The sequence below is a fragment of the Lepeophtheirus salmonis genome, chromosome 3 (assembly GCF_016086655.4).
Source record: "Lepeophtheirus salmonis chromosome 3, UVic_Lsal_1.4, whole genome shotgun sequence".
Taxonomy (NCBI): Eukaryota; Metazoa; Arthropoda; class Copepoda; order Siphonostomatoida; family Caligidae; genus Lepeophtheirus; species Lepeophtheirus salmonis.
In genome coordinates, this window is record NC_052133.2 from 2,695,580 (window position 1) to 2,715,765 (window position 20,186).

The window sequence follows — 20,186 nt, forward strand, 5'->3', positions numbered from 1 at the left end:
GGAAACACATTTAATAAATCTCTAAACCTTTTGTTTATTATAGTATTTGATAGATTGTAGACTTTCACCAGCTATTAACTTCATTATTTAAAGATCTAAGTTATTTACATTGCTCATGAAAATTAAAATACTAACATTATGTCCGGCTGAAAAGAGTATGAATATAAAGATAGAAAGATTGAGTATTATTTAGATCCACAGACTACAATTTGTAATTTGACAAAGATATCAATTTGATGGAAATTTTATATTATTATATATTATAATAATATTGGTAACATCAATATTAATTAAGTTAATATGAACCTAACTACTATTTAGCCGGGAATGTGGAAAAGTTGCGTGGTTTAAATAATACAAACGTACATTAAAATATGTAGCCTGTCAACACTAAATCAAGCTAGTGTAATTTTTCTCTAAATTGAGTGTTATTATATTGTTGAGCTGTTTCCTCAACGAATTATTGTCAATTTCTATCAACAAATTATTCCTATTAAGCCCTTGGTTGTGTTGAAAATTGCAATTAAAGTTGCAGAAATTGATTGTCACTATAAAAAAAAGGATAAATTGATAGCTTTTATTTGAAAGGTCAATGGAAGCCAATATGTCTCATAATTCAAATAAAGGTTCTAAACTATAGCTAAAATTCTTGAGTATCTTAACTAATTCCATAAATTTGAATACAAAGCCTATAATTAACTAAAATATTTCTATGAAATATTAGTGCAGTGTATATATATATATATATATATGTGTGAAGTAAAAAAATAAATAAAGGTTTATGTGGACGTTGGTATCTGGTATGGAAAAAATTTATTAAATTTATTTATGAGTATTTTGGTATGCTAAAGTTAAATAAAGTGCAGTTACATTATCATACATATTTATATTAATGGCTTCATTCTTATTATAATTAATAATATGAATAAATTAAATAAAGTTATTTTACAAATTATTTTTGTTTATTCTAAAATTCTTATACTTTTATCGCTGGTCCTCAGCTCTTTAAAACTTTCTTTTTTTAAAATAAAGAAACTGTTCTTAAGAAAAAATCGTTTTCATCCATGCGTGCGATTATTTCTTAATTATTCATGGGATGAACTTAAACAACTAACAAGTATAATGATAATAATCTAAGTTCCAGCAATACAATATTACAACATTGAGGTAAAATGAAAATACGATTAAAATGATAGAAAAAATGAATTTTCAATAAAACACAAACCTAGTAGAAAAAAAATTAATATTTTTTGTTTAAAATTAAAGCTGATTTTCAGTTTTCGTAAGGTTTTTTGCAAGGTTTTATAGTATATTTTAATGATGATATGAGTAAGATAAGACAATAAGCTAGACAACAACATGTTATTTTATAACCTAAATATTTGTATTATATACCACTCAACATCAAATGTGTTTGTAATTATTCAATACTTATTATCAAACATAGCATGAGTACATTTTTTTAGTATCAATGCTTCGTAATTTCAATGGTATTTGAAATATTCTTCATAAATTTCTTTGTTAAGTTTCATTTAACCTAAATCATTTTTTATATTTTTGATAAGATAAGACATTGATTTGAAGTTATATTTGCTGATAGAATTGCTAGGTTTTGTTAGACACTAAAAATGAAGCTATAGCTTTCGTGAATCATGTTATTATTAACAATACAACGAGTGAGAAATAAAGAAGAGAATATAAAGAGAAACAGTGAGAGAGAGGGAGAAAGAGTAGAGCCATGAGACAGAGCAGCTGGTTTAGAGAAGAGCATCAATCTAGCTGTTGCCGTGAAGAAATGAAAGAAAGAAGCAGAAGAAGCTGAAGGAGTGAAGAAATAATAGGAAAATAAGAATAAATAAAAATACCTAATGTGAAGAAAAGATGGAAGCTGCCATGCATGGAATAATTCTGAAGAGCAGCTTGACTGCTGGAGAAGGAATTGCTGCTGCTGCTGTAAGAAAAGCAGCTAGCAGCAGCAACAACAACAAGATTCAAGACCTAACTAAGAAGCTGAATGAATCCGAATAGAGTCTGTAAAGACCTTATTGAATGAAATATCAAGTTTGTCCGTCCTTGCGTCCGCGTGTGCCCAAGTTAAGAAGAAGGAGTGAGTGAGCTCTCGGATGCGGTACTTACTCTTGGAAGCATGATTCAAGGCAACGGAGACCCCCTGGGGGATCCTTCTCTGACTGATGCGGAGTGGTACTGGGGTGACATAACTCGCGAGGAAGTGAATGAGAAGCTCAAGGACTCTCCGGATGGCACATTTTTAGTGCGTGATGCGTCAAGCCGCGGCGGCGAGTACACCCTCACCTTGAGAAAAGGAGGGATCAACAAATTAGTGAAGATTTGCAGAGGAGGAGAAAGACTCTACGGATTTGCGGAGCCCTTTCAATTCCGCTCCGTCCGTGAATTAGTGGAATTCTATCAGAAAGAATCCTTGCGGGAGTACAATGTGATCCTGGACACTCGACTCCTCTACCCCATTAATCGATTCGCACCCTCAGAAGACATTGAATGCGATGAAAGTGTGGAGCGAGTTGCTCTGAAACTCAAGGAAGTGAATTCCCTCTATCTTGGACAGTCTCGCAAGTACGATAGATATTATGATGAATATCACAGAGCGGCTGGTGACATCGTTCAAATACGACAGGCATTAGATGCTGCTACTGCAACAGTGGATATGTTTGAGGCTCAGATTGAGCTTCATACCAAAGCTCAAAGTAATGTTTTCCCGCATGAAAAAGCTGCACTCAAAGCTAATTTCGAAATCATAGTCAAAAGGTTGGAACACTATCGAGAAAAGAAAAAAACTTTGAGTAGTGAACTTAAGAAGAAAAACGCGAAATCTCGCTCTTTAGACAGCGAAATGAATTCTCTTAAGCCCGAAATAATCAAATTCTATAAAATGCGTCAGCAATACCAAAATTGGTTAGCATCCCATGGGAAGAAGAATGAAGAAATTAATAATCTTCTTGATCAATGGCGGTCAGAACAACAAAGAGAACAACGCATTGAGTCTTTAGGTTCGCATTATCCTACGGAGACGTGGTTGTTCCCCGAGTATGATAGAAATAAGGCTATAAACGTCTTAAATGGACGACCCAATGGAACATTTCTGATTCGGAAGTCCAGAGATGGAAAAAGATTTGCACTCAGTGTTATGTGTGATAACAACATTGGGCATTGTATAATTGAAAAAGGCGATAGAGGATTCGGTTTCGCCGAACCAGTTTATGCATCTCTTTCTGACCTTGTTGTTCATTATTCCAAAAACTCTCTGGAAGAACATAACGACAAATTAAGGACAAAACTCTTGTATCCTGTCGGATTAAATTCTCATCCCGAAAGTGCATATATTGAACGTGCTTCATGAAACTCATTTAATAAGTTACTGTTTTTACATTCTGAAACCTTAAGGATGAATATTACATACGATCGAGACTTTCAAACTCTTTTGAACTCCTATATTGCCCATTTATATCGAAAATATCAATGACTTTCATTGTAAAACTAGTCTTATTGTCTAATTACTATTAAAATTTATGTTTTCTCTTCACTATTGATTCTTCCATAATTATGTTCTCCTCTCAATCTTATTTTGAGCGCACATCAATGTGAAATCATACATCAAGCCACATTTACACGAGCCAATTTAAATAATTTGAAACGTTGCTTTAAATGTTGATAAAAAATATGCTCATTGTTTGTTCATTACTCAAGAAATTATTCCCTGCTTTGTTTTTTTTAAATAAGGGATATTTTAAATAGTTACATACAGTTATACCATATTAAAGAAAAAGATAATACTTACATCATCTGCGATTTTCTTACATTTTAGATTGTACTGTCTGTTACAAAAGAAAAAAAACCTGTATCCAAGTTTTTGTTATTTTTTCGGTAAAACAAAGAATAGGTCTAAATATATTTATAATTCCTGTAACGCTTATCATACAATATAAATTATATTTTTCCTTTTTTCTTTCAGATGATGAGTCTTGAAAAAGACGATGAAAATACTGTTCAGTATTATATTTATCCTAGCTCTGGAAAAGTGAACGAAGATACGCTTAGTGAAATATACAGTTTCTTATTTCCCTATTTAAATGACTATATATGGCACTTAGAAACGTTCAACTTAAACTGTCGTAGAGATCACTTCTTTGGAAAAATTTGTTTTGGCGAAAACATAATCGATGAATGGTTTCTTTTTGACTTATTAATAAAGATATCCAAAAAATATATGGACTTTGTTATTCGTATCATTGATGATGACGGCGAATTTCCATTGATAGAAGCCGCTGAAGAGATTCCCAAGTGGGCCCAAAGACCTGATGTATCGGAGGGGAGAGTTTATATATATAATGGGCATCTTCATATAATTCCGATTGCGGTGAGTCCATCTTTACTTACTCCATTTCCAAATGGAGCTATAACGCAAATTGATCAAGCTGTTAACGTCGTTCGAAATCTGGAGTTGGTTACTAAAGCTTCTTCAGGTGTGCAAAAGTGTTTAAAAGATAAACTTGATAGTTTTATGCTAAATAAGAAGGAAATATTTCATCACAAAACGTTACTCATTCCAAGATCTTTAGCATGTGTTCTGCAGCAAAGGCCAGACTTAATTTCACCGGCTATTCATTGTTTTGTCTCTCGAGATTGTATTGATAAAAGAGCTCTTAGAAAAAAACATTTTTTTAAGGACGACGAAGATCTTGTAAACTATAGAGTTAAATTTACTAGACTCTTATATGCAATGTTAGATGGTCAAAAGTTTTATCCTGATAAAAGGACACACAAAAAAGAAAGGGATTTAATGGGTGTTAAATTGACTTCCGCTTTCGAAGTCTTATGTAACAGAGCTAAACAGAAGGGAGGAATGAAGCAAGGATCAATATTAACTGCAAAGTATAAAATTTTTGAAAATAAACTACAAGAAAAAGGATATTTTTGCAGTTTACTTCCAAACTCTAATGAATATCGTTTATTGCAAAACAAGTCTTTAACATTTTTTGAACAAAGCGGTTTGAGCAAAAGCGATGAAGCGATGAAACACAGTGATGATTTGATAAATATTTTGAAAAGTGATCTAAGCCATGTCCAGCTTGAAATCAATACCAAAGAGGATGATGATGATGATGAAAGTTGGCTCACTGTAGATGAACATTCATTTGAAGAAATGCTCAAAAAACAATTTCAAGCCAAGAACAATAACACAGAAGCCTTTGTTGATTTTGAAAAAGAAATTCCTTCTGAATTGAAAAGTTTTTTTGCGCAAATGTCTGGGTATGAAGGAATTGATTTTAGTGGAAATAAGGAAAACAATATGACGGATGAAAGAATACGGTTTAATCCGGAAGAACTTGACTCTCATCTAAAAAAAATGTCGTCTAATATAGACTTAGATTCAGATCAAGAAAGTCTGGATGAGTGTTTCGAAAATGTTTCCTCTGAAATGAAGGAATACTTTGAGGAGTTGGATAACGAACTTATTTGTTCAAAAGTAGAACCTATTTCCGAAAAGAAGAATGTTTCTTCAAAAAAAGAGTTAGAAGAGGAACTTTCTAAACCTCTAAACGTTGATTACACAGTTTTTAAAAATCTTTTGACATCTTATAAGGACGAAAGTTTTATGGGTGGTGGCCCTGTATCTACATTGTTAAAAAGTGTTAAAATGTAATTAACAAATAAATTCATGCTTAAATATATACATATAGATTCAACTTAAATTATTTTGATACATTCATGCTTCATTTACTAACGTTTGCTTTAAATTTCAGATAAATGCCTGTTGATAAAAAAGGAAATACTGAATCCAAAGGTAGGATTGCACCTTTCACCAAGGATGGAGGAAAGAGAGTCCATTCAAGAATGGGTAAAGAAGGGTTCGTTAATGAAAAGAGAATTAAAATCGATTCCTCAACCCCTACAGTCGCACAGATAAAATCGGACCGAATAACTGATTTTGCTCAAAAATATTGGTCCCCATTTTCCAACAAACTGGAGAAATATGAAGCAGATATTATTGAGAACATTTATAAAGTTGACCTTCAGGGAGATTTAAGGTCCGTGGTGATTCTTGAGTTCTCTCAGTATCTAGAATGCTATCTATGGCCCAATTTCAATGCCGAGTCTAGTTCGAAAGCACATATCATGTCTATTATAATCATGATTAACGAGAAGTTTAGAGAAAGAGTGCCTCCGTGGATCCCTTTTCAAAAATCACCGGACAAGTTTCCTGTTTTTTTTAATAAAGTAATGAACTTGGCTCTTTCCTCTGAGATTTGTAAAGTGTCCATATCGGAGCAAGTTGAGATCTTAATTTTTTTAAATCACTGCTTTACTTCGATGGAAATAGATTTGATTCGAGACAGAGTTCAAAGGTTAGTGTCACTTTCGATTTGGATAAGTGTAATGGAAACTAGGCGTAACAAAGAGTTAAACGCGATTCCAAAATGGAAAAAGTTTTGGAAAGCAATTCAAAAGCGAGATGCGAAAACAACTGAAAGTAAAGAAGAATTATTGATGGAAAGAACATTTTTACGCGAGTTAATAAATAGATACTTTTCGATATTACATCAAATATCTTCAGATAATTTAGATGAAAACAAAAACTTAATTAGTTACTGTGAAAGATTTATAATTTTCATGACAGATTTAGAAGCTCTGTTACCTACAAGGCGATTTTTCAATCTAGTGTTGGATGATTCTAAGTTGCTCACTACTAGTAAATTGAGTTATTTGTACAGATCGCCCAATGGAAAATTATTCAATGAATTACTTGATCAATTAAATTTTTACGTTAGATTTGAGATTTCGGATGAAACTGGTGATCAGCTAAGTACAAATCAAACTATGGCCATTCATTATGATAAAATTACTTCTCTTCAGTTGGCTACTTTCTCAAAGTTTCCAGAAATGAGACAACTTTGCCTCTCAACTGTTGCTTCTATTGATAATCGAGAAAATCTGTATAACATTTTTGAAAATTTAGATAGGAAAACTTTATACAATATTGCTGAGTACCTTTTCTTGGTTCCTCCAGTTAAAGAAGATGATTCATTCCAGGATATTTTTACTAAAGAATTTCTCGTCGAAATGCTGATTTCGAAACATGAGAAAAGAGAGTCTCACTCGATGAAATTGAACGAAATGCCTTTATATCCTACGGAAAATGTCATATGGGATGAAAACGTTGTACCTGGAGAATTCTATAATGGAGATAGTGTGTTGGCATTGCCAAAACTTAACCTACAATTTTTGACTCTTCACGACTACCTTTACAGAAATTTCAAGCTCTTTCAACTTGAATCTACTTACGAAATTCGTGGTGATATTGAAGATTCTATAACTCGACTCAAACCTTGGACGGGAGATGAAGGAGAAGTAATATTCGGAGGATGGGCCCGTATGGCGCTTCCTATCATAACTTTTTCTGTAGTGGAAGTTGCAAAGCCAAATATTGGGGAGAAACAACCTTCAAGGGTAAGAGCAGATGTATCAGTAAATCTTAGTGTTAAAGATGCAGTAAAAAGTGAATGGGAAGGCCTTCGTAAGCATGATGTTTGCTTCCTTGTGACTGTTCGACCACCTATCCATAACCAAGAAAAAAATAGACATTTTGTCGAAACTTACGGGATTATGAGTGTTCGGGGATGTGAAATTGAAGGCATTCTTGATGAAAATGGTCGTGTAATGGAAGAAGGGATTATAGAAAAGCCAATTTTTAAAGGAGATAATCGAACGTTTCGCGTCAAGTTGGATACCAATCAATATCATGAAGATATGGAAAGTATTGCTCTTGAAAATAAGCAAGATGTTTATGAAACTTTTAATGTACTTATAAGAAGAAAGCCAAAGGAAAATAACTTCAAAGCTGTATTAGAAACAATTAGGGAATTAATGAATACACAATGTGTGGTTCCTGAGTTTTTACATGATATAATTTTAGGATATGGTGATCCAAGGTCTGCACACTATTCCAATATGCCCAATCAAATAAGAAATGTGAATTTTAGTGACACATTTCTGAGTTTAAAACATCTTATTTCCTCTTTTCCTCAGAACGAAGTTATCTTACCCAAAGATGATCCAAAAGATCTAGTGCCTCCTTTTAAGATTACTTTTCAAGATTTTGGGGAAAATGAAAAACAGAAAATACATGTAGAGTCCTTTAAAGTAATGAACCGAGGTCCTTATTCTTATAACTTTCCTAAAAAGAACGCTATTCAATTCACTCCTACCCAAGTCGAGGCTATTAAATCAGGTGTTAATCCTGGATTAACTATGGTTGTTGGACCTCCTGGGACAGGAAAAACGGATGTTGCCGTTCAGATAATAAATTTATTATATCATAACTTTCCAGAACAAAGAACTCTTATAGTCACTCATTCTAATCAGGCACTTAATCAACTTTTTGAAAAGATCATGGCCTTGGATATTGATGAAAGACATTTGCTTCGTCTTGGTCATGGAGAAGAAGCTTTAGAAACCGAAAAAGATTTTTCACGATATGGGAGGGTTAATTATGTTTTGAATAAGAGGCTAGAACTTTTAAATGAAGTGGGAAGACTCCAAAGTAGTCTAAACGTTCATGGAGATTTAGCGTATACTTGTGAGACTGCAGGCTACTTTTTCCTTTATCATGTTTTATCAAGATGGGAAATTTTTTGTCAGAGTGTTCTTGATTCTAAAGAGTCTGTTTCAATTGGGGATATTGGTGAAAAATTTCCATTTAAGAATTTTTTCTCTGATGCTCCACAACCACTATTTAAATGCACTTCTTTTGAGGAAGATAAGGAAATAGCTTTTGGTTGTTGGACTTGCATTCAAGATATATTTACGCAGCTCGAAGAGTTCAGAGCATTTGAGCTGTTAAGATCTGGATTAGATAGAACTCGATATTTGTGCGTAAAAGAAGCCAAAATTATCGCAATGACGTGTACACATGCAGCCTTAAAACGCAAAGAATTAGCAGAAATCGGATTTAAGTATGATAATATACTTATGGAAGAATCTGCTCAAATTCTTGAAATAGAAACATTCATCCCTCTTTTACTTCAAAATCCCCAGGATAATCACAACAGGCTGAAACGTTGGATAATGATAGGAGATCATCATCAATTACCACCAGTAATTAAAAATGCAGCATTCCAAAAATTCTCCAATATGGAGCAGTCCCTTTTTACGCGACTTGTTCGTCTTGGCGTACCTACTATAGAACTAGATGCTCAGGGTAGAGCCAGGCCATCTTTATGCTCATTATATAATTGGAGGTACAAATCATTGGGCAATCTACATCATGTACTCGAAAATAATGAATACTTAAATGCAAACGGAGGTTTCAGTTTTGATTACCAACTTATTAACGTCGCAGATTTCCAAGGAGTGGGAGAATCTCAACCCTCTCCATTTTTTTATCAAAATTTAGCTGAGGCTGAATACGTTGTTGCAACGTTCATGTATATGCGTCTCTTAGGTTATCCGGCAGAAAAAATTTCTATTTTAACTACATATAATGGTCAAAAACATCTCATAAGAGATGTTGTAAATTCAAGGTAACGAGTTAACTTCGTAGTCATTTTCAGTAAGTTATTTTGAGAACATTTTCAGGTGTGCTAAAAATTCCATGGTTGGAGTTCCTTACAAGATCACGACAGTTGACAAATATCAAGGACAACAAAATGATTTCATACTTTTATCATTAGTACGAACGAAAAATGTTGGTCATTTGAGAGATGTTCGAAGATTAATTGTAGCGATGTCTCGTGCCAAATTAGGGCTTTATGTATTTGCACGAGTTGGTTTATTCAAAAATTGCTTTGAACTTCAACCAGCATTTAATATTTTGACAAAGAGGCCACTTCAGCTACACTTATGTCCAGATGAGGTAAATAATTATCCGTACATAAACATATTATTTTTTGAAAATTATTTAACAATTATTGTTTATCAACAGGTTTATCAAACTAAAAGGCAAGCCAATGTGAATGCACCTAATCCATTAATTATTAATGATATGACCCAAATGTGTAAATTTGTGTACGATTTTTATTCGGATAAAATGTCATCCCTCGTTGACCTTAAAAAATCTGAAAATACGGCTCCAACCAAAAAAGAGGAGAAACATGTTGTGGAAAAGAGCAAACAAGATGATGAAAAAATTGATAAAAAAAAATGAAGAGACGAAAGATGAACCCAAGATCGTTGAGATTGTCAATGAAGTGAATGAAGAATCTGCTTCTTAAAAATATATTTGATCTGTATTTGTTCATAGAATTAAACTGATGGTATTTATGTATGTTTTCATGGCTTATTTATATTTAACTAATAAATCTAGATTTATTGTAAAAGAGTTAAATCTAAAAAAAACTAATACGAGAATGGTCCTATTGTGGGTTTTTTTTTCTCTGGTGGGTAACGAATTTTAAAATCTATCAGGCCCAATTATATAATTAGGGTTTCTCGAGAAGTGGCTAGATGCTTTGATTGAAGTAAATAATTTGGCAATATTGATATATAACCAGCTGAAGCCTATAAGCTGGGAAAGGCCGTAATAGAAATATGATGAAAGTGTCTGGCTATGAGTTGAAATCGGCCATTTTGTTTCTGTTCTTGTCAGCTGTGCTCAATTCTTGATTTGATCATTTCATTTGACGGAAGTATTCCAAGTGAAGTCAGTAAGAATGTTGTCCAGATTAGCTCTTCGCTCCGGTTTGTATTTTAGTTTTTTTACAAGGAGATTTTGAGATGAAAATAATTGTAAATTTTGAATGTAGTGCAAAACTCGACTAAAATCCCTTCTTTGGTGACTGGACTTCGTTCCGCTTCCACTGCAACTTCTGAGGACTCTCAAAGAGATTTGGTGAATTTTCCTCGTCGTGTAAGGCCAATTGAACCAGGTAGTGTTCGTCTTGGTATATTTCCCGAGGAATGGTTTAATGCACTCTCCACGAAAAGCGGAGCCACAGGTAAAAAAAAGTGAAAAGCTCTTTTTAAAAGCTCTCTCTCCTTACTTGTGAAGGTCCCTATGTTTTCTTGGCCTCCTTCGGAACGTTCCTCGTGAGCAAGGAATATTTTGTCGTTGAGCACGATTTCTACAGTGGTTTGGCTCTCTGTATCATTCTTGGAACTATTAACAACAAGTTTGGAGCAGACATCAAGAACTACCTTTCCGGACTTGTTGCGGGCGATGAGGACAAACTTCGCTCGATCCGTCAAAAAGAATTTGACAAATTTAATGAGGCCATCGCAGAGGAAGAGAAGGTTCAATGGATGGCTTCCAGCTATGAAACTTTAATTGAGGCCAAGAAGGAGAGCGTAGCTCTTCAATTAGAAAATGCCTACAGATCTCGCCTACAAGAAGCATATTTGAGAGTGAAGGAGAGGCTTGACTACCAACTCGAAACAGCTAATGTTCACAGACGTATGGAACAGAAACATATGGTCAACTGGATTCTTGATGGAGTCAAAAAGGCCATCACCAATAAACAAGAGGAAGATGCTCTTAAAAAGGCTATTGCCGATCTTAATACTTTAGCTTAAAAACCATGATTCATTCCTTAAGTATATCCTTATCTCCCGTATTTAACCACTTTTAAATATATTTAAAAGCTCTAAAATAATAGTAGTACCTTATTCACTGTATTTTAGTTATGCAAATGAAACAATGTTTTATTCATTGAAAAAACAACTTTTATTTTTTCCAAAGTTTAAGCACTTTATCTTTACCTCCTGACACAACACGTTGTCCGTCGGGAGACCAATCAACACAATAAACGTCAGCACCATGACCCGGTAGGTCTGTGTGCAACTTTTTGTTCTTTACACTCCACAACTTTACTGTTGAATCAGCAGATCCAGACACAATTAATCTCGAGTCCAATGACCAGGCTAATTGGTAAACAGCTTGGACGTGTCCTCTGAATACAGCCATAAACTTTCCTGTACGACCGTCCCATAGTCTGATAGATTTGTCAAATGAGGCAGATGCAATATATCTCGCGTCAGGTGAAAATTTAACATCATTTACAGTTTGTTGATGTCCTGTAAGTCGGGCATAAGACTTTTTGTCAGTCTCTGGCTTCCAAAGGAATAGGGTAAAATCGTCGGAACCGGATACAAGAATTTCTGTTCCACCGGCGGATTTGATGAGATGATTATACCGTAGTTCAGCGCTCTTTTTTAACTCCTCTTTTGGATAACTTGATAAGCTTCTGGGTAGAAGAGAAGCTTTAGCTGGGTCAAAGGCACCCGTGCGAATAACATAATCTGTATTTAACGCTAAAACATTCACCCAGTGGCCATGCCCCTGTAATGTCCGACACAAAGTACCATCGCTAGCTCTCCAAACTTTAATAGTCCTATCCTGAGAAGCTGAGTAAATAAGTCCAGAGCCTCCCCATTTAAGGCAAGTTACATTTTGTGTGTGGGATGTGAGGGATCTTAAACAACGACCAGCAATATCCCAAATCCGAATATCTCCATCTTTTGAAGCACTAGCAAAATGTTTAGATTCCCCACCAGACAAATGAAGTGGCTCCCAAACAAGGGCGGTTATAAAGTTAGAATGTCCAGACAGAGTCCGACCCACTGTTTTATTTCCTGTTTTTGGATCCCAGAGCAAAATACCACCCCGTCGGTCCCCAGAAGCGAGTCTGGATCCATCTGGTGCCCAAGCTAAAGCTAGAACCCATTGGATATGCCCCTCACATTTAAAGTGTGGTGTTTCTGTGCTTAAATCCCAAAAGCGTACTGTAGCATCTCCAGAGCCCGAAGCTAGATATTGACCATTTGGAGAAAAAGAAGCGACAATGACTGGCTCACCATGACCACAGAGAGAACTGGTGCATCGAGATACAGGGGACACTGTAAATCAAAAAGGAAGGAAAGATTAATAGTTTAATTTAGATCTAGAGGAATGAAGTTTGAATGTACCTTTGAAGATGGCCTCTGGTTTGAAGATGATGTCCAAAGTCTTTTCACTCTCCACAATCATGGCTTGAAGAGCATCTCGCAGTGTGGATTTGATCTGATAGTCTTGCACAAAGAAGGTGAAAGGAACATCCTCGTCCTCAGAGTCCTCATTGGATTTGGAGAGGAAAGCCTTCACAAGAAGTGTGAGCTCTTGAGGGCTTGAACCCAGGGGCAAAGTAAAAGGAGAAAAAGGCGCGTCTCCATTCTCATCCACAAACTGCACAATCAAATTCTCCAAACCCTCCGTTCCAGCAAGCATTCGCCTCTTTGACATAGGCTCCATCAGAACCTCCGTCCCCATATTAGAATACTTCAATTAAATAGACTCTATCAATGATGATAAATACAAATGTTAAATGATATCCCAATCGGCAATCAATTATAATGAATAAATGACTAATTACCTACAAATTCGAAATTATTATATACAATAATCTCACGTGTTTCTCTTTCTGCCTCTAAAAACTACTACAAATTCATAGCTCCATTCATTTGTTTACCTTAAGAATTCACGTCATAATAAAAACCAATGACGTTTTTTGTATATCTTATTCATGCTTCTAACTTAATTTAACTATTATATTATTAATATTAGTAGTTAGTACGAAAGTAAAATAGTTAATTTTCACAATTTATTTTAATTAATTACTATTTATCAATGGGGATCAATGAGCTCTACATAAATATCTGGAGTGGCACCTGCGTAATCTCATCGATGGGTTTAAGAACATTTTAAGGAAAAAATAAAATGGCAGGGTCTTAGAAATTATGTACAATTTATTTTATTATTCAATACATCATTGTTAATACTATTTTCATAAGTCACGTGGCATAATATGTATCCTCACCATATCATCCAAATTGGAATACTGAAATAAGAACGTTTTTCAATTTTAATAGATCATTAGACTGATTGTTTTGACCTATGCATAAAATATAATTTTTAATAAGGAGTTTTACATAGTCCCATGACAAAAATTGTCAAAACAAGGAGTTTCATAAGGTTAATTTATACGATGAATTTAGGGAGCGATTTTTGAAGGAGAATCTACAGTGATCAGAAAATCCCTTCTCAGATATTTATTTTAATATACTTTAAATTCATATTAAGTAGTATGATGCATTAATACCAAAGTGAAATACTTAAATTGGTTAATTATGATTTTTAATATGTATATTATTTCAACAAATTATAAAATAACTTAATAAACTCATTGTGTAGCTTATTATTTTTTTATGGGATTATGTATAAATATTTATTAAAGATTAATATATGCGATGCATTGGTCAAAACATTCAGTGTAATTATATATTTTAATTGAAAAATGTTCATATTTCAGTATTAAAATTTTGATGATTTGGTGTCATTCCAGATATATTTATAGAACTCATTATGCATTATATTGTACATAATATATATAAATATAAAAATTATAATAATATAGTCTAATATAGATAACTCATGTTTTGATGCATTTTAGAAAGTCAGCTGCAAGTACGAAGAAAACAATATTATATACATTGAATAATAATATTGAATGTCCTTACTAATTGCTCAAAGGTATTTTCTTTTATCATTTCGTTCTTTTCTTATCTTTCAAGTAATTTAACATAATTAATATAACTATACGAAATTTAAAAACGTAATCACTGGAAGATATGTGAAAACAAAATTGGCTTTCTTTAATTATATATAAATATAAATTGAGTGATACATTATTATAATATTAACTAACGTTTTTATAATAATTGTCAAGAAATCCTTTGTGAAATCTCAACCCAGTGGAGTCACTAGCCCTTTTTTTGAGATGGCTCAAGCCCCCCCTGCAATTTTTTTAATCATATATGATATATCATATGTGTATACAGTTGAGTATAATATATAAAGTAATTAATAATTACGTTAGGTTATTGATAATTTTTGGGCTAATCCCCTCTCTGATGAAAGCTAGTATTGCCCCTGTCTCCATAGTTACAGATGGAGAACTTGATATTATATTTGCAATAATAATAATAATATATTTAATATAACATTAAATACTTTATTTTTTATTCTACAGAACGTATCATCATCAACAGTATGACTTCAGGATTGATAAATAAATGTGGTCGCTCATCCAATGATTTACTTCATCTAGCCAGGCTATGTAATAACTTTTATCTGGGGGGTAAGTATTATTCTATTTACATGTATTAAATCAATTACTTCTTCCAAAGAAAAATCAAATCAAATTATCCTTTTACCAATCTCAGCTTTCAAACAAAATGAATGTAAGCCCCTTTATTTCGGAAAGTTTCAAATTGGATTGGTTCGAAAAAATGTAGAGAAGATACTGCAAAAATACGAAAGTATTTTCCATATAAGAAAGGAATACATATCCATCGTACATGACGAAAATATTTCTTCGAAAATTGACTATGTACTCCGGGAAATAAAGGGGAAATACCCTCACATAAGTGCTCTTCAAGGTTGGCGGGATGAAAACTACAACATTAAAGCTTATTTCTCTGATTCCGAACCCCTTCTTAAAATGGAACGATCTGCTACGTGTATGTCTATTGTCTATTTTAAAATAAAAGTTATCCAATTGTCCTTTCACAATTTAGGTCTTTTTGGACTAAGACAATATGGAGTTGATATAAATGGCTATGTTAAACATCCTGAAAAAGGTATGTGTCTTTGGTTCCAAAAAAGATCTCACAACAAACCAACTTGGCCAGGGAGATGGGACAACTTTGTAAGGAACCCTTTTTAAAACCATGTACGGATTAATTCTATTTTATTCATCATAAAATATTATTAATATAGGTTGGAGGAGGTCTTTCTGAAGGTTTTGGGATATTTGAAACGGCCATAAAAGAGGCCAATGAAGAAGCTAATGTTCCGAATGAACTAGCACAAAAAATGCAACCAAAAGGATGTGTCTCGTAATTCTGTTTTTACCTATTTTTAAAACAATATTAATATATTATTCAAATATTCTTAGATTTCGTATAGTTTATCATGTTCATATTATGTATGTATTTGCCTTTTTCAGATTTTTCTTTGAAAGTGAGCGGGGACTTTTTCCACAGACAGAATTCGTTTTTGATTTAGAACTCCCCCTTGATTTCAGACCAACAGTGAATGATGGGGAAGTAGAAGAGTTTGAACTTCTTTCAATTGATCATGTTATATCTAGAATTTTGTCAAAGGATATGAAAATGACAAGTTGTCCCATAACTATTGACTTTTTGTTTCGACATGGCTTTATTAATATCTTTAATGAACCAAATCTTCCCGAGCTTCTAGAGTTAATTCATATTCCTTTGCACAATATATACAATGTCAGATCTACGGAGGAAGACTAAGGTATACCTCACTCTAATTTTGAAATAAACATTTATTCTTAAAATATACTTTTTAATTCAATCCATGTGTACTCTTATTATTCTTAAGTAATGACTAATGAATATTTTTGACTTTTACATGGAAAATAATATGTAATTTTCAATAAGCATTATTACATAAATAATCAAATAAATGAAATATTTTATTGGATAAATAAGTTAGTAGAGTACACTCAATAAATATATAATTTAAATAACATATTCATGTTTGCATAATATTTGACGATGACATTGGTAATAAAAAGTTTATTTGTAAAAATGGACGATGCTCAATTTTCTTTAATTTTCAGACGTTTCGTTCTTGAGATCTCTATATTTCTTTATGATGGGTTGCCAATGTATTGCATGCTCAAGCATGTTTCTACTTCTCATACTACTGACAGAAGCAGCGTGTGCACCCTCATTTGTAGAAGCAGCATCTATAATTAAACATTATTAATTTATAATGAAATAAATGATAATATTATGTATAACACCTGTAAAGGGAGATACTTTGCCCATCTTCTTTTTTAGGGACGAAGTTTTAAGACCCTCGGAGGGTCTTCGTTGCTCATGCTTCATTCTCTTATACTTATCCTTCTTTTTCAAATTTTCTAGGAAAGTATATAGAAAAAAAAGTGTATGCAATATAATTTTTATAATATCTAGTTATTAGAAATTCTACTTTTGAAGAGCTGATACATGAATACTGCCCATGTGGTGACAAGATTAATTGGCGCAGGCGATGCATTTGTTCGATGCATGTTACGTATCAGTTTAGCAAGCCCAAACTTCCATTCCGTATCGGAGTGTTGCTGAATCCTTTGATAAGTATCGCTCATCATAGCAATTAGCAAGTTAATAAGTACAATAACTGTAACTAGTAAGTAGACTGAGAACAATACTTTGAACAGCTCCAGTGTCCATTCCTCATTATAAACGGTCATTTTTAGATCTTGAGGTTTTGTAAGACCAAAAAGAGAGAAAAACAAGCCCTCAAACCCTTTAATTGCTGTTACATTTACCTCTATAAATAAAAAGATGAGTAGAACACTACATAATCAAATATATTGGGGTTGCATACCTGGTTGCATATCTTCTTTGAGGTTTTCAGGACTACCTAGTTTTGAATAAGGCTGATTCATTGCCATAACAAGCATCGTAAAACCAAACTGGAAGAGAAGCAATACTGTGAGAAACTTCCCGAGATCAATTATGAGTGATGAAATGATGATGGCCCATGGACCAAATAAGTGATGGAATGATAAGAAATCTAGAAATTGAGCACAACAACAGAGAACTGCGACTCCACTAAGTTGATTTCGAATGTACATAAGTCTTGACCAATCTTTTTGTTCGACAAAAAGGGCAGCAATGTGAATCCCTGCTGCAATCAAATATAACACAATAATAACAATTTTTATAGCCCCAAGACCTCTCCTCTCTCCTGGATCCGTCAATTCTCTCAAGAGTAATCCCGAGAGCCAAATGAGAACCATCCATTCGTTCCAATAAGGAAATAGTGATGACCTTGTAATGGGATATAGGGGTAGGCATGTTGTTATAATTTGGAATATCATAAAATAAATGTGAGAAGTTAAATGGCATCCAAATTTGATGATCGGAGTCTTGTTATACTTGTTATTCAGAGGTAATGAAAAAATAAGCCATAATGGTGGGAAAAAGGCAAAACATGATAAAAGAATAAATATTTTCCATCCAGGCCAGTGCTCGATGCCTCCTTTCCAGAGCTCTGTTGTATAAGTCTGTACCGCTGAGTTGGCAATCACTTTTTTCAATTCGCACTCAATTAAAATATCCAAAAAGGGAGAATTTCTTCGATCTGTAGCCTGAAGAATAACTCCTAAGGGAGAAAAAAAAGGTCATATTAAATTATTTGATATTTTAAACGTTTTCCACTTTCGTTCGTAAATGCCATTCTTAAGAGAATACTCTTTTTATAATATTCAATGTAGATTCTTTCTCATTTAGTATATTTCGTTTTCTGATACAACACTAATATCTTATGTATCTATGACAAAGCATAGAGTACCCTATTAATAATTACAATTTTAGGTTTAAAAGCAAGTCATTTAAACATATATTTAAGTCATTCCAAATCAAATCACCTCAACAACTCAGAATTTGATAAAATTTAGTACATATATGTAGATTTTTACTTACAAACCCCAAATCTGATTTTTTTTTTTCAATCAGATTATCAATGCATTAGTGAGTGACACTCAAAATTCATGAGCAATTTGATATGAGTAAAATAAATAGCTCTTTTGCTCATTAAAATTTTAAGGAAAGTGTATTTTTTAGTGCCCGATTGAGGAATAGCGGGGGCGCACTCATTGGTTCTAAAGACGAGCGGAAGCGCGCTCACCAAATTGGAGTAGTGAGCAGGAGTGTGCTAGTGATTTCTTGAGCGGGCCTAATGCATTGTAGATTATTGATTCTCGAGAAATTTAGTCCCTTATTTGTGCAATTTTAGTAGAAACTGTGTTGTACACAAAATTTTGAATTGACATATTTTCTAAGCCTTTGGTTCAATTTTTAACGTACAAAGTATTTCTTAAAAGTAAAAACGTGTGGAAATAACTTATATTATTTTATAGGTTGTTTCGGGAGCATGACCTTAAAATTGACCTCTTGTATCAAGTTTTACCAAAAAAGAAAATAAATTAGACTTGGAGTTAGCAGGTGAAATTCACTTTTATAGTAAATTTCACAAAATTTTGAGGTATATATTTTTTTCCCCGACGATTTGATATGGAATGATGGATATATATGACTTAATGCTTATACTTTTCTCAATTCCTTGATTTTAATGCACAAACCGATTTAAAAAAATGAACTTATGCTCAGTGATGTATGTCACTTATGTCACAGATGTAGATTGTCTTTTCCCATTCTTCAAATCTTCAATCGTTAAGTATCTACTTGAAGCATGGATTTCTTATTAAAGAAGGGGTCACTAAGCAATGTACAAGGTTTGGATCCCTTGAGAAAAATATTCTATATTGCGTCATCGGGGGGGTATAAAGAATATATTAAACAAAAATGGACCCAATTTTCTGTTAATATTTCGAAATTAATTTGTAGAATGCATTTTCAAGGTGTGTTATAAATTCGTCTATAATAAAATACTTTTATATAAGGAAGGTTATTTCTAAACTTTGCATACAAAAAAGTAATTCAAAAAATAACGTTTAAATCACATCTCCCTTTCTAATCAAATTTATCATTTTCTCATTCCTTTGTTGTAACGATCAATTATGGTTACTCTAGGTGCAATTTGCGATACACCCGAAGGGTGTATAAAATAATTTGTTCATAGAAATTGATGATAATTCGTCGAAGAATACAAAGGTAATCCAGGGTCAATTTTGATGAAAAACATTCTAGCTCGCTTTTATGTTGACGGGCCGCATCTGTAATTTATTATCTTAAAAAATATAGGATACGAAATTCCCCTAGAAAATGGTATATATTTTTTTTAATTTATAAAAAAAAATTCTAAATTTGTAGCGTAGGAGAGGTAAAATTTACAATTGACTTCTACTGTGAAAGTTGTGCTACTTCGCCAATGAGTATGATGACCTTTTATGGACAATTCTCAACACTTTATCAATCAATTATAGATCTATATTAATGATATAATATACTTACCTTACTAAATTGTACATACAATAGCATTAACTATACCAAGCTAAGAGAGCAAATCCGTGAGAGGTACTTATTTACAAAATCAATAATACCTTAGTCCTGTCTCAATAGATCTTGTTGTATTTTATATGAATGTTTGTATCTTAGATGTACATAGAAATTTAAGTATG

At 33.1% G+C, this 20,186-nt stretch overlaps 7 protein-coding genes across 10 annotated transcripts in view; 5 read left to right on the top strand and 2 right to left on the bottom strand.

Moving 5' to 3' along the window:
• The first annotated feature begins 2,146 nt into the window (after positions 1–2,146).
• On the top strand, positions 2,147–3,989 carry Pi3K21B (phosphatidylinositol 3-kinase regulatory subunit alpha). The gene has a single exon (XM_040708422.2). It carries the CDS (start codon positions 2,147–2,149, stop codon positions 3,374–3,376), a length of 1,230 nt encoding a protein of 409 aa, XP_040564356.1. The 3' UTR covers positions 3,377–3,989.
• Positions 3,989–5,785, top strand: LOC121114445 (protein ecdysoneless homolog). Its single transcript, XM_040708418.2, has one exon. The coding sequence runs from the start codon at positions 3,989–3,991 to the stop codon at positions 5,678–5,680; it is 1,692 nt and encodes a 563-aa protein (XP_040564352.1). The 3' UTR covers positions 5,681–5,785.
• On the top strand, positions 5,785–10,375 carry LOC121114443 (RNA helicase aquarius). Its single transcript, XM_040708417.2, has 3 exons — positions 5,785–9,557; positions 9,613–9,889; positions 9,959–10,375. Exons 1-3 carry the CDS (start codon positions 5,785–5,787, stop codon positions 10,178–10,180), a joined length of 4,272 nt encoding a protein of 1,423 aa, XP_040564351.1. The 3' UTR covers positions 10,181–10,375.
• Positions 10,376–10,537: 162 nt separating this feature from the next.
• LOC121114449 (ATP synthase subunit b, mitochondrial) lies at positions 10,538–11,624 on the top strand. The gene is made up of 3 exons (XM_040708425.2): positions 10,538–10,713; positions 10,779–10,970; positions 11,024–11,624. The coding sequence occupies exons 1-3, from the start codon at positions 10,686–10,688 to the stop codon at positions 11,542–11,544; spliced, it is 741 nt and encodes a 246-aa protein (XP_040564359.1). The 5' UTR covers positions 10,538–10,685; the 3' UTR covers positions 11,545–11,624.
• Positions 11,625–11,671: 47 nt separating this feature from the next.
• Nle (notchless protein homolog 1) lies at positions 11,672–13,516 on the bottom strand. 2 transcript variants are annotated; one of them, XM_040708419.2, is made up of 3 exons: positions 13,380–13,516; positions 12,937–13,302; positions 11,672–12,867 (listed from the first exon to the last, which is right to left on the bottom strand). In XM_040708419.2, the coding sequence occupies exons 2-3, from the start codon at positions 13,274–13,276 to the stop codon at positions 11,696–11,698; spliced, it is 1,512 nt and encodes a 503-aa protein (XP_040564353.1). In that variant the 5' UTR covers positions 13,277–13,302; positions 13,380–13,516; the 3' UTR covers positions 11,672–11,695. The 2 variants fall into 2 exon arrangements, with proteins under 2 accessions (XP_040564353.1, XP_040564354.1); XM_040708420.2 differs by having other exon boundaries at positions 12,937–13,285; positions 13,380–13,476.
• Positions 13,517–14,447: 931 nt separating this feature from the next.
• LOC121114448 (uncharacterized) lies at positions 14,448–16,838 on the top strand. Of its 2 annotated transcripts, XM_040708423.1 has the most exons (7): positions 14,448–14,536; positions 15,036–15,143; positions 15,229–15,525; positions 15,583–15,713; positions 15,785–15,903; positions 16,014–16,327; positions 16,656–16,838. In XM_040708423.1, the coding sequence occupies exons 2-6, from the start codon at positions 15,056–15,058 to the stop codon at positions 16,324–16,326; spliced, it is 948 nt and encodes a 315-aa protein (XP_040564357.1). In that variant the 5' UTR covers positions 14,448–14,536; positions 15,036–15,055; the 3' UTR covers position 16,327; positions 16,656–16,838. The 2 variants fall into 2 exon arrangements, with proteins under 2 accessions (XP_040564357.1, XP_040564358.1); XM_040708424.2 differs by lacking the exon at positions 16,656–16,838 and having other exon boundaries at positions 14,529–14,843; positions 16,014–16,387.
• Positions 16,344–20,186, bottom strand: part of nompC (no mechanoreceptor potential C) — a 37,025-nt gene continuing 33,182 nt past the window's right edge. For both annotated transcript variants that reach the window (XM_040708415.2, XM_040708416.2), the window contains exons 20-23: positions 17,429–18,208; positions 17,030–17,371; positions 16,842–16,958; positions 16,344–16,784 (exon numbers count right to left, since the gene is read on the bottom strand). In XM_040708415.2, coding sequence (XP_040564349.2) covers positions 16,645–16,784; positions 16,842–16,958; positions 17,030–17,371; positions 17,429–18,208 — 1,379 coding nt within the window. In that variant the 3' untranslated portion in view covers positions 16,344–16,644. The remainder of the gene's footprint in view (positions 16,785–16,841; positions 16,959–17,029; positions 17,372–17,428; positions 18,209–20,186) is intronic.